The following is a 12,965-nucleotide window of genomic DNA, read 5'->3' as shown; positions in this document are numbered from 1 at the left end:
CTACATGTCGAAACAGGTTTTTTTAATTTTTTTGGAACTTAGAACTTATAGGTTCCCACCGGTCAGGTTCTCAGGTTCCAGGTTCTACCCTGAAACCATGCTCACCCCTAATTAATAGGGATGATTGGTTCCTGAGCGGTCCAATTCTAGGGTAGGCCAATGGAACCAGTGGCATTATCAGTTTGTTTTTTATTAGTCGTTAATGTTCAAGATGAAATTGAAGATGTTTTTAATAATCAAGTTGTTTTTATAAACAATGTGTTACTTATAACAATGTAGGTTTCGCAGTGATTTTTCCAATTCCTGGCAAATTTTGGTTAAAATGAGCAACAACTATTGTATTTTGATTTGATATTGTCATTTTACTCACGTGTATAAGTAAACGTTGTCACTTCAACCTTGAATGGCCTTCCTTTGTGAAATGGAAGATAGATTAGGGTTTTTTTTAACTGATATTTAGGAAATAAAAAAAACGAAAAAAAATCGATCCGGTCCAGATGGTCTGGGTGGGCGGTTCCACACCTGAAACAAGGAATTGGACTGAAATTCACCGGTTTCAATTTTATGAAATTGAAAACTGAATTGGTGCCCCAGGGAACGGCCTAGAACCGGCCTGTCCGGTCCGGACATTTCTCGGTTTGGGCATTTCCCAATCCGGGTGATTCCTTTTCCTCACTCTTAGGGGGTGTTTGGTTGGGCTTTGCCAAGGAGCTTTGAGCCTCCAAAGCCCTTTGGGGGAATTATTTTGTGTTTGGCAAATTATTTTTGAAGCTCTTTGGCCAAATGTTGGCCTTCACAAGGCTGAAAGGGGGTGCCTTGAGCTTTCAGCATTTTCGGAATGCTAGTACCCCATTTAATGAAAATATGTTAATTGCCTTTTTTGCCCTCAAAATTTGTTCAAAAATCCACTTTTGCCCATTTAAAAAAGAGAAGCCCCAGTCTTCACACTCAGTCACGCTCACCTCACCTTGCTCACCTCGCTCATACTCGACTCGCGACGCCTCGCTCGCCGACCTCGCCTCACTCTCCGGCCTCGCGTCGCCTCCTCGCTTGTCGACCTCCCTCGCTCGGCTTGCCGCGACTCAGGAACAGTTCTTCCTTTTTGCTTCTTAGCTGCGTGCGAGCCAGCGAGGTTGCTCGGAATCGCGAATCGCTGCCTTCTTTCCAAGTAAATCGAAGCTAAAGATCGTTCCTTTACTCGGGAATACCGCGGCGAAGCCGATCGGCGCGTCGTTTCCTCGCTTGTTCCGGCGGATTTGGTGCTGTTCCGCGGTTGTTGAGGCTTTATTTGGCTTGCTTACTAGTGGTAGTGAAGTGGGGGTGGGTCGTTTGCCTTCGGGTTTGTCGTGGGTCGGTTCGTTGCTTCGTTTGGCGAAGTGGGTGTGCATGGTCGGGGATCGATGTGATGAGGCTGAGTCCGTTTCTTGGTCGCCCTTTTGGTGTGTGTTTTGAGGGTTTTTTTAGCTGCTTGGGCACTGTTTGGTGCTGATGTGTGGGTTGAAATGTTGTCTTTGTCTTTGTCTGCTGGCTTGTGTGGGCATTTCGGTGGGCGATGATTGTTTAGCTCCTGGTTTTGTTTGTGGGTTTGCGAGATTCGTGTTAGAGTCATGAATTTGTTTGGGTTTTTTTGGGTTGATGCGCCGCTTTGCATAACTTTTTTTTTTGGGTTGGATTTAGATTTTGCGAGGCTTGCGAACTCTGTCGGTGTTGCTTCTCTCCAAGTAGAGAGGCAACTCTCGGCCCTTGTGAAGCAATGCTAGTTCCTGTTTTCGTGAACTGAAAAATGTGCTGCATACGATTGGGTTTTTCCTCTTTAGGTTATAGTTTTTTTGGTCCTTATGATGTAATATTTAAGGATAATGTATTTAATTCTTAGGGACATGTGATGTGTATTATAATGAAATGACTCCTTTTTTTTTAAATTTGTGAATATATTTCTATTATGTTATTCTCGTCGCGAAAATATAAAAGTTACCGTCATTATTTTTTTTACTTCAATTTTAAACAATTAAATTTAAAAAAACATAAATTGATTACACCAAAGGACTTTCCAAATATATGTTTACCAAACAGCTTGCATTTCCCCAAATCACTTTTCAATGGATGTTTGCCAAACAGTCCTGCATTTCCCCAAAGCCCTTTGTGCTAAATGGCTTTGCATTTGGCCAAAGACTTTCCCCAAATGCCGAACCAAACAGGCCCTTAGTAGTTAACGCATGGGGTGGGTCAAGAAGTTATCCTCCCAAGCAATAGATAGTCTTCGAACAATAATATTATTTTATTCAATGACTATGAATTTCCCACTTTCCATAGTTTAAAAAGAATTCCACCAAAAAAAATACTTTAAAAAGAATTCGACCAAAAAAAAAACCCATCAAATACTCTTCTAGACTTTCCATTAAGCATTTGACCGGAATAAGTGATCTCATTCACTCGCTTGCATTTCCCCTGTTCCTTTAAAAGGAAAAAAATATCCCTTTTCTCGACCCGTCTCGACATGGAAGACCGAATCCAACCCGCTTAGCTCCTCACATTCCTCATCGCCAATCCATTCTATAGTAGGAAAATGACACGAGCGGTCCTGAATTTTGACTTAATGTGTAATGTAATCCTCGAACTTTTAATTTGTTCAATGTGATCCCTGAACTTTAACCTAATATACAACATAGTTTGTAAACTTTTAATTTATTTATTGTGATCCATGAACTTTTGGTATATATTGAAAGTAGTCCTTGGACTGTCATTTCATTAATTTAAGCTCTGGGATAATATTGAATATTTTCGTACCGTCGCAAGTATTAGCTTGAACAGGTACCAAAAGTTCAGAGACTATATTAAATAAATTAAAAATTCATGAACTATATTACATACCGAGCTAAATTTCAAAACTTATATTAAATAAATAAAAAAATTTGTGAACCACGTTAGACGCCGGGTCATTATTCATTCTAAAACATCCTTCTCTCCTTCTGGGTTGGTGTTCATCCGTTCTCCATCCACATTGGTCGCTTGTAGAGAGAGAGAAGAAGGAAGGAAGGAAGGTCGCGCAGCGCCTGCAGCCATGGCTTCCTCCACCAACCCCGCCTTAGACCCGGACCTCGATCGACCCGGCAGCCCCGGCCACGAGCTCGCGCAGTTCGGGGCGGGCTGCTTCTGGGGGGTGGAGCTGGCGTTCCAGAGGGTGGTGGGCGTCGTGAAGACCGAGGTCGGGTACTCGCAGGGCCACGTGCCCGACCCGACCTACAAGCTGGTCTGCTCCGAGACGACGAACCACGTCGAGGTGGTCCGGGTCGAGTTCGACCCGGAGGTCTGCCCCTACGCCGACCTCCTCGCCCTCTTCTGGTCTCGCCACGATCCCTCCACGCTCAATCGCCAGGTCCGGTCCCGATCACCGTCAATCTTCTTCTCGTCCTTTCGTTTCGTTTTCCCATTTCTCTTTCTTGAATTCGGATGAGGTTTCGGACTAGATGCGTTAACAAGAAATTGGAGGAAGGGTGTTCATAATCTTTCGCATTCAAAATCAGAATCTCTTGCCGTTGACATTGCGGAATCAAGAAAATTATCGGTCGGGTCGGGTCGGGTCGTATTAGTATGGAGTCAGGACTACTGAGCCACGCCCGCGTCAGAGAGTCAGAATTACTGCCGATGTTGGTCTGGTCCTACGTTAGACGATCAGCTAGTTTTCGAACGTAAGCACTTGAGATGGTCCTTTGTAGGCACACGTCATGCAAGGGATGATCTTTGGTGCTAGGTTCTTGGATTGAGAATACTGCTAAATTCATGGAGACCCTTTGGAAATTTCTGACTGTGGGCTATACGGTTGCTTCGAAATCCTAGTTTGAAATGTTAATTTGCATAGCTAAGGTGAGAAGTTGAGGAATTTCCACCAGACCAAACCACTTCTAGGCTTAGCTTTTGCATGATCTGCAGGTTAGTCGGGATGGGAGGTGAACAGTTCCCAATCAAGAATCAGACACTACTAGACGAGAGTTCTCGCTTCCCGTCCAATTGACATTCTAGTTTTGCATCTTGAGATTTCACGGCCTGTGATTGACTTTTGAACATGCTTCAGGGAGGTGATGTGGGGGCGCAGTACCGATCGGGGATCTACTACTACAGCGAATCCCAGGCACGCCTCGCGCGGGAATCCCTGGAAGCCAAGCAGTCGGAGTATGGGGACAAGAAGATTGTCACCGAGATCCTCCCGGCGAAGAGGTTCTACCGGGCGGAGGAGTACCATCAGCAGTATCTCGAGAAGGGAGGCGGCCGAGGCCTCAAACAGTCCACCGAGAAGGGTTGCAATGACCCCATCAGATGCTATGGTTGATTTCTTCCTGCAATCGATAGCGCAATAAAAATGTCTTATCTACCGTCTCTGGCTTTGGCTCGGGGATTGGGATAAGATGTTCCATTGATCTGCTAGTTGTACTTGAATGCTCAAACTTTCTCCGTAGACGATATCAGTCATGGTCTTGTTTGGTGCGGCTTTTACTTTTAGGTTTCTTCGAGTCTTTCGTTAGGAACTTACAGGAAGGCACAGCATATAGAACAAGCAGTTATCATGATCCAACATGATGAAATGGTCGATGATGGAAGAGCTTATCCCAAACACTTGGTTCTGATAGTTAATCATCAATTATATGGCCGTTAAGTACAGTACCAAAAGTGTTAATCGCATACCGTTAAATCCCCTAATCCCCCGTGAGAGTAAGGAGCTCTGTTCCCGCTTCAATTGATATCCGCATCGAAGCCATCGAACCTCCCCTGGGTTATAAAGCTCTCGAGGAGGCAGCGCATAAAACTGAGTATCAGCAGCCTACCGCCGTGGGGTGGACCGAACAATGAACTCCAAGATAGTGGTCAATCATCGAATTAATCCAAACTTCTGCGCCCATCGTCAACCGTTGTGTGTTAAAGAATTCCCTGCAGATTTCAATCATGATCAAAGGAAACAAGAGAAGGATCAAAAAGAAAACACGCATATTGCATAGCCATGATTCAACAAGACAACTTCTGCAGAAAACCACACAATGTTGCTAAGAGAAGATGAGACCAAGTCACAGTCGCCCTGCTTGTTGAAATCACAATGATGGTTAAAGGAGGGTTTTGACAAGCCCGACTGTGATTTCCCGCCAACAACGAGTAAGCCTTTTTCACAAGTTCATTTTGCAAACTTTTACATGCTCAAATACTATTAGACAAGTAAGAAAATCTGCTGCATCCATATAATGACAACATTAAAGCAAAAATTATTGCACTACACAAATTCTTGCCAATAACAGAAAAAGAACCAAATAAATTTCAATTATCGAGAAGCACGGAAGTCCCATTTACAAGTCAAAGAATCACAGAAACTTCAATAAGCCATTATTTACAGATATCCGTCCAACTATCCACAAGCTTCTCCAGAATAGCTCTTCCCAGCATCATTCCCATATACAGAGGTGAGAGTGCCTATCTCCATGGAGAAACAATATCAAAATGCACGGTAAATATAAATCACTTGGATTATATATTCTCAGGGAAGCAGCTCAAATATTTAGGAAAAGCAAGCACCACTTGGACTGAGACGTCGAACAAAAGATTACCCAAACTGGGATTGAATTCCGTGGTCACCAAGGCATATTTACATGTATGAGAGCAAAACCACTATGTCCATGTACAAATGATTCCATTTTTATCTGCCGAGCACAATGGTTTCCCAAGACCACTCCACGAACAACATAGTACTGGAGCACCATGCTCCTTTAGTGTGGTCACAATATCAGCTTTTGATATAGACCATATATAAACAGCTCCATCAGCAGACCCAGCAGCTACATAGCCGTCATCTGGGCTGATACAGGACCTGCTCCAGTTAGAGGCAACTCTATTTCCAGAAGCTCTTAATGTCCCGCAAACTTCGAGTGACCTCATATCAAATAGATTATGCAAATTGTCTCTTCCACTGGTTAAAACTACATTTCCATTTCGCGAAAGAGAGATGGATGTGATAGCAAGCGCATGTGCGGCAACTTCACTTAGCAACTTCCCTGTTTGAATATCCCACAAACGAAGGTTGCCATCCACATGGCCAGAACATATAGTAAGCCCATCCATGCTGAAGCTAAGTGCATTGCAGTTGCTGGGAAAGATGATTGTGTTATTGCAGTAACCTTTCTGCAAATCCCAAATTTTGATGGTACGATCATAAGCTGCGCTCACTAAATGACGGCTGGAGAACTTGCTTACATCTACTGCACAAACTTTATCGGTGTGGCCTGTTAAGGTATGTTGGACACGTCCTGAGTTAACATCCCACACGTACAAATTATTTGAGCTGCTTGCTGCAATGACAGATCTGTTATCATGCGTAAGAGTAAGATCAAGAACTGAACCAAGGCAACCGTAAAGTGTGCGACTCAATGATCCAGTTCTTGTATCCCACATTTTTATTGTCCTGTCCTGTCCACCACTAATCAACCTACCAGAATTATACTCAAATGCGATAGAAGCACACCCGCCTTCATGGGCATGAATCCTATGCTTACATGAAGAAGGAACGGTTGATTCGGCAAAGAATTCAGCACCCTCTTCACTTCGGCGTACCACGCCATCAACTTGTTGCCTAGCAAAACTTTCTAAACCGCTAGCCCTTAGGCGGTCAACCATATCTTCATAAAGAGCATTTGCCTGAATAGTTAACAAAAGTTCGGTCAGCCACAGGACCTCATGAGAGTTGAAGAAGATTATATGCTCTAAGAGATTAAAGTGGAAACATCCAACACCATTCCATTTTTTCTATAACTTATTAAGGATTTTATTAAAGCAAGAATTCTAGAACATCAGAAAGGTACAAGAATAGAAAGAAAGAAAAGCTAAAGAAACAAAGGAAAACATCATGAGACAATATGGAATTTGAACAAGACGTACAAAGCAGAATAAAAGAGCACAACACAGAAGAAACAGAAGTTTCCAAACCTTCAAACAAGCTTCTGTTGCTTTTTAAGACTCAACACCGCTACAATACCTGCCCCCAATTCTCATTGAATACCGCTTCCAGAAGTTTAATGTGATTTCTTTAGCAAGGAATATTATTAAACTTCTTTTGATTCCTTTATGACCAATAATTCTTTCCAAACATGATATACCTGGCTGACTCTAATGCATGCGGCAATTAAAGTGACTCTAGTTATCACCTTCTTTCTCTGATCGCAACACAGATGAGGAAGAACAGCATAATGGCACTATTAGTTCACTACCCTATACAGACAGCTTTCTTGTAGCTAAAGAATTTTTGTCCTTCATAAAAGAGAACTGAAAAAGAAAAGAGAAGTACTTGATAGTAGGGTAACATCAGTATCAATGACAGTACACTGGGAATATACTGACATGAATGAAACTAGCCAGAGACATATCAACCCATAGTAAGCATCAATACCATAATTTATAATAATTATCCCAAATTTTCAACTAAAGCATCAGCTCTGAGAAAGTGAATCCCAAAAACCATAAGTGTAGACAAATCATATTTTTCGGAAGAAGTCAAGGTGCCAATTCCAATCACTTGAAGGATATTTTACCTCATTAAGGCGTTCAGCATCCTGCATCTTTTGTAACATCCATCGATCTACTAGCATCTTATTCTCAGCTTCTGCGTTCTTAGCTTTTACAGTCATGATTTCCAGTTGCCGCTTGAGCTCCTGGATCTCACTTATAAGCAATTCTACGGCTTTAATTTTCTCTTCCAAATCTGCCTTCAATTGTGAGCATTCATTCCTGCAGCATATGAACTGATAATTAAAACCCACATTCAACCACGAAGCACTGCCAGACCTATTCTTAGAATCAAAGGACAAAACACTAAATAAAGGGAACCTTGCATCGGTCAACTCCAGTTGCAGAGAACTCATTGCAGCCTCTTTCTCTTGCAACAGAGATTTCAATGCCCTGGACTCCGCAACCTCCACCACAAGCTGCTCCGACAGTCGCGATTGAGCTTTATAACATTGCTGAAGCTCCACTTCCAAAGCCTCAGCCTTCTCTTTCCACTCGGAACTCTACAGAGATAAGACCAACTCAATTGATTTCCAGAGAAAATCAAACGAATATCTAACGACAAAACTTGGGCCGCATTGATCTGGAGGTACTATTAATTTACATCAATGACAAGATCACTAAAACAATATAAGCCTTCTGGGCATCAGGAGTTTCCTTCTGGGCAACAAAGTATATGGCAATATACAAGACACTCTTGATCAACTTCACTTGCCGTAGCCCGATTTCATGGTTGAGAGCCTCAAACTGGCCACCCAAATGACAAAGATGAAACCTTGTCATATCAGTAGACTTCTCTGTATCAACTACTGCGCTCGCATTCATATTGGAACTTGATCAAACCCAACCTACACAAAGTGGGTACTTTCAAATTCAAGAAGTGAAGAACCTGCGAGAGGATGGGACGCGAGAGGGCAGCGATGGCGGGTCCATGGGCGCCCTCCTCGACCAAATGCCGCTTCCGCAGGGCCCTCAGAGCATGCCTTATCGCCGCAACGGCCGCTTCCTCCTGCGACCTGAGAATCAAAATCCAAAAAACCCGCCACGTTGAGCTCGGTTTCTCCGAATCACACGCACACACACACTCAATCAACGAAAAATTCAATTTTGATCGACCAAACGTGAGCGGGGAATCGAGCGAGAGTACATGGAAGCACTGATCGGAGGTCGAGCTCGGAGCTGCGAAGAGACGAAGGACGACTTCGCAAGCCGAGTGCGAAAAAGCTTCGTGCTTGGGTCGAGCGGGTATCGGGTCGAAGATCGCTTGCGATCGCGTTAGGATGGGAGAGAGGAAGATATGAAGGGGGGAAGAAAAGGAAAGGAAAGGACAAAAGAATAATCAAAGGAGAAATCAAGGGGAAGACGGAAGATGGAGAAGAAGAAGAAGGGAGGAGGAAGAAGGAAGAAGATGATGGTGATGTTGGACCCGTCGCTAGAAAACGGGCCATGGAGAAGAAGAAGAAGATGAAGAGGATGTTGGATCAGACATGCCCCCTTTTCTTGGGCCAATCACTGGGACAAGCCCATTGGCCGATCCTTCTCCTTTCGTTGGGGGAAAAGTTACCAAAAAAGTCGTAAATTGATTGCGTTGGTGTCTCAAGGCAATCTTAAACTTTTCAATTGATCCAATTTAGTTCTAAAAGTTTTGTATTTATGACAATTGAGCCAATTCGGTAGATTCTAGCCGGAAATCGCTGACGTGAACTCTGGTCATCCTATGTGGCATGGCCGATACCAACGTGTTTAAAATAATTTTTTTGAATTTTTTCCCTTCATTTTGGCCGATGACGGCGCGAAGGCCATCCTCGAGAGCTTTTGCGGCCCTGTCAGCAACCATCATTGGCCAAAGTGAAGGGAAAAAAAAAGAATAAACAAATTAAAAAATTATAAAAAAATGTCCACGTTAGAGCTGATTATGCCACGTAGGATGCCCAGGTCAGTGATTTCTGACCAAAATCTACCGGATTGACTCAATTGGCACAAATGCAAAAAGTTTTAGAATTAAATTGGTTCAATTGAAATGTTTATGATTGAATTGACACCAACGCAATAGATTTATGACTTTTTTGGTATTTTTCCCTCTTTCATCGGTATCCATCAACGATAGGGATGATTGATTTTAGGGTGGGTAGGTTCCGGACCTGAAACTTAGAAACGGTTCCTAGTTTTTAAAACCTGGAATTTACTCTGTTTACTTGGAACCCACCTTGTTTTTCAGTTCGGTTTCAAGGTCTACTTGAGAAACTATTTTTTCTTTTATTCCTTTTTTTGGTTTCATCTTTTATAAAAAAAATAAATATGAGCAACAAAATGGTTTAACATAAAAGAAGAATGAGGGCAAGCAAGCAAGCAAAGGCGAGTAAGGAATGAGCGAGGTCGAGACAGTGAGTCACGAGAGAGAGTCCTCAAGTGTCTAAGTGAGGTTAGAGAGAAAAAGAAAGAGAAAGAGAGAGAGATAGATAGAAAGATGCCGAGAGAAAAACTAGAATTTATAGGTTTTATGAAACCGGTTCCAAATTTGGTCCGGTAGTTCCTTCTCGGTTCTTCTCTTGGAATTGGGAATCTAACCAGTTCTCACTGGTTCCAAAAGTTTGGAACGGGAGCCGGACCGGTTTTAATGGGAACTTGGAATCGAACAGGTTTTCAGGGCGGTCCGATTTGATTCCAGGGTAGAAACGATTCGGTTGCACAGCTCAAATCGAGAGCCCGTTTGGTTTCCTTTTTAAGTCCTGGAACATCACCATCCTAGAGAATCCACACCTCAAATGATACTCCCATGTATCTTGCCTGCTTGATACCAATGAGTGGCCAATGATACAGCAGAGCTGAGTGCTGACTGGTGAGGATTCTTCAGATGCTCTCACATGGACATCGGTTTCTCATTTTAAAAGTACGTTTTCACAGAGGGAAAAGCTTATTCCTCTGTCAGTCCATTTGGGCTATTAGAGTCTTCTTGACCAAGAAGCAATTTCGAATCAGGGAGAGGAGGCACCGGTGCATTCAGGCCAGAGGCCAAACATGCTTTCGAAAGTCCCTGTTTGGTATCTCCTGTTCTATGTGATCAGTATCAGTAAGCACTGCAAAACTAAGTGAGTATGTTACTTTATAGGAGATCCCGTTGGTGCGATTTCGAACTTAGCATGACCATTTAGCTTGTTGATAATTACTGTCTAACGAGAAAGAAAAAAGTTTTCCACTCTGAGCAGAGGGTATTTTCTGATGGAAGAGTACAAGTGGTGGTGAAATTGCTGCACTACTAGAGTACATAGCACCATCGTCGCTGCTATCCTTGACGAAGACGACGGACAATTGCTGATTGATCTCAAAGACGGAATACAAAGCAAGAGTTGGAGGGCCAACTTAGTGGCTTCATTAACATAATTGAACCTACATTTTTTGAGAAATGCGTTATTCATCGGACAACACTTCACTTCTTGATCTGAGACAACATACACCTGACATCCTTACTGTTTGGCCTTTGCTTCGGATCATCCAGTGTACAGAAGCAAGCGATCTTCAGAACCAGTAGCATCTGCTCCTCGTATCCATTGCCAATCAACTTCGGATCGATGGCCTCGCTTGGATTATCCGAAGTCATCACTTTCCTCAGCCAATTGACCGGACCAACTTCTGGGGTGTGCTGGAAGAATTCATCTGATGGTAGCTTTCCCATCACCAACACTCCCAGCAAGACGCCAAAGCTATATATATCACACTTATCCGTGAACTTGAGCGTCTGGTGATACTCGGGCGCAATGTACCCCACAGTCCCGGCTACGTTAGAAGTCGAAATATGCGTCTTCGCGTCAGGCATAGCCTTTGCGAGCCCGAAATCTGCAATTCGGGCTTCCATGTCATCGTCTAGAAGAACATTCGCAGGCTTGAGATCTCTATGGATTATCCGCCTGCTGTGGTCCATGTGAAGGTACTCGAGTCCTGACGCAACTCCCACGGCGATCCTGTGCCTTGCAGGCCAACCTAACTCTCTGGTTCCCTGCGAGACCTGATTCAGCACATCTTGCAAGCTCCCATGCTTCATGAATTCGTACACGAGGTAATGGCAGTTTGGACGGGGGAAGTGAGCCAACAAAGGCAGCAGGTTCCGGTGCCGAATTTGCCCAACTGTTCTTATCTCGGATTGAATCTGGCGCATTTTCTTGTTCAGAACCTTGCTATCTTCTTCGTTCAGCTCCGTCGCGTCTTGTGGGGGTTGAATGATCTTCTTGATGGCAATAACCATGCCATCGCTTCCCGGTAACTGAGCCCTGTAAACTTCTCCGCAGCCACCGCTTCCAATGATCTCTAGCGATGCTAACCCGTCTTCTTTCTCGAGAAAAGCCAAGTCCTCTGCTTTCTTGATTTGTGAGCTAAAGATCACAGGGCCTGGCTTTTTGCCTGCACCCCGTATGGCTGCAACAATCACCTTGAACAGCAGAGAGAAGACGAACCCGGATATGCTCCCAGCAAGTGCTCCTACCAAAAACCCAAGCGCCAACCTACCCGATTTCCTCTTGTTTTTCTTGTGAAGACTTTGAAGTATTGCTGACGGCGACGGAGATTGTGATGCTGGTGCTTTTGCAGAAGCAGAAGCATTGCCTCGTGTACTTGTAAGACTCGAATTCTCAGCAAGAACATATCGTTTTGGAACACGAGAACCAGAGAGCTCGACATCAACTCCTTTCAAGAATGGCACAAGGCCTTCAAGAAAATCATTCCCAGAAACATCGAACACCCGAAGGTTCCGAAATGAACGCACAGAAGCTGGGATTTTCCCAGTGAATAGATTGTCCGACAGAGCAAGAATCTCCAGGTTGGGGAAATTCTTCAAGAAACTCAAATCCCCGGCAAATTCATTCGAAGAGAGATCGATCACACGAAGCTGAACAAGCGATGAAAGCTCAGACGGAACTTCGCCGGCGAACCGATTGTTCTTGAGGTTCAAGATCTCCAGTTTCTTGCACTCGGCGATCTGAGACGGGACTCGGTCAACGAGCTCGTTGGCGGCCAGAGTCAGCTCCTTCAGCTCGGAGAGCCGCCCGATGGACGGGGAGATGGACCCCTTGAGCCGCCGCGACTTGAGGACGAGCCGCGTGATCCTGAGGACGTAGGAGCCACCGTCGCTGGAGAGCCTCCGCTCGCAGACGACGCCGCGCGAATTGCAGGGACCGGCGGCGGCGGTCGCTGCGGAGCGGTTCTGCACGTCGGCGATGCCCAGGGCAGCGTGGACGTCGGCGAGGGCCCGGAGATCCGAGCGGTCGAGGCTCAACCCGGCGTGGGCGGCGGAGAGGAGGAGAAGGAGGTGGAGGGCGGCGGCGAGGAGGGCAAGGCGGGATTTGCCGGCGGCGGCGGGAGCCATCGCGTCGGCGGCGCGGTGGTGGCGGTATGAGGAAGTGGAAACGGTCGTTGGTTTGGTGCTAATTTAAGTAATC

At 44.6% G+C, this 12,965-nt stretch overlaps 3 protein-coding genes across 4 annotated transcripts; 1 reads left to right on the top strand and 2 right to left on the bottom strand.

Moving 5' to 3' along the window:
* Positions 1–2,983: 2,983 nt before the first annotated feature.
* On the top strand, positions 2,984–4,656 carry LOC115678781 (peptide methionine sulfoxide reductase-like). Its single transcript, XM_030602215.2, has 2 exons — positions 2,984–3,376; positions 4,073–4,656. The coding sequence occupies exons 1-2, from the start codon at positions 3,062–3,064 to the stop codon at positions 4,325–4,327; spliced, it is 570 nt and encodes a 189-aa protein (XP_030458075.1). The 5' UTR covers positions 2,984–3,061; the 3' UTR covers positions 4,328–4,656.
* Positions 4,588–8,824, bottom strand: LOC115678779 (autophagy-related protein 16). Of its 2 annotated transcripts, XR_008818261.1 has the most exons (6): positions 8,684–8,824; positions 8,426–8,552; positions 7,858–8,039; positions 7,563–7,758; positions 5,589–6,672; positions 4,588–4,923 (listed from the first exon to the last, which is right to left on the bottom strand). XR_008818261.1 is itself a non-coding variant. In XM_030602214.2 (5 exons), coding segments are annotated over exons 1-5 (1,530 nt in total). In that variant the 5' UTR covers positions 8,686–8,824; the 3' UTR covers positions 5,277–5,649. The 2 variants fall into 2 exon arrangements, 1 of the variants encoding a protein (XP_030458074.1); XM_030602214.2 differs by lacking the exon at positions 4,588–4,923 and having other exon boundaries at positions 5,277–6,672.
* A 1,883-nt stretch (positions 8,825–10,707) lies between these two features.
* On the bottom strand, positions 10,708–12,965 carry LOC115678778 (leucine-rich repeat receptor-like serine/threonine/tyrosine-protein kinase SOBIR1). The gene has a single exon (XM_030602212.2). It carries the CDS (start codon positions 12,890–12,892, stop codon positions 10,964–10,966), a length of 1,929 nt encoding a protein of 642 aa, XP_030458072.1. The 5' UTR covers positions 12,893–12,965; the 3' UTR covers positions 10,708–10,963.

The sequence above is a fragment of the Syzygium oleosum genome, unplaced genomic scaffold (genome assembly GCF_021117445.2).
Source record: "Syzygium oleosum isolate NSW1041296 unplaced genomic scaffold, Sole_v2.1 Sole_v2.17, whole genome shotgun sequence".
Taxonomy (NCBI): domain Eukaryota; kingdom Viridiplantae; phylum Streptophyta; class Magnoliopsida; order Myrtales; family Myrtaceae; genus Syzygium; species Syzygium oleosum.
The sequence above is the reverse complement of the archived record's forward strand: the minus strand, read 5'-3'. Positions and strand labels throughout refer to the sequence as shown.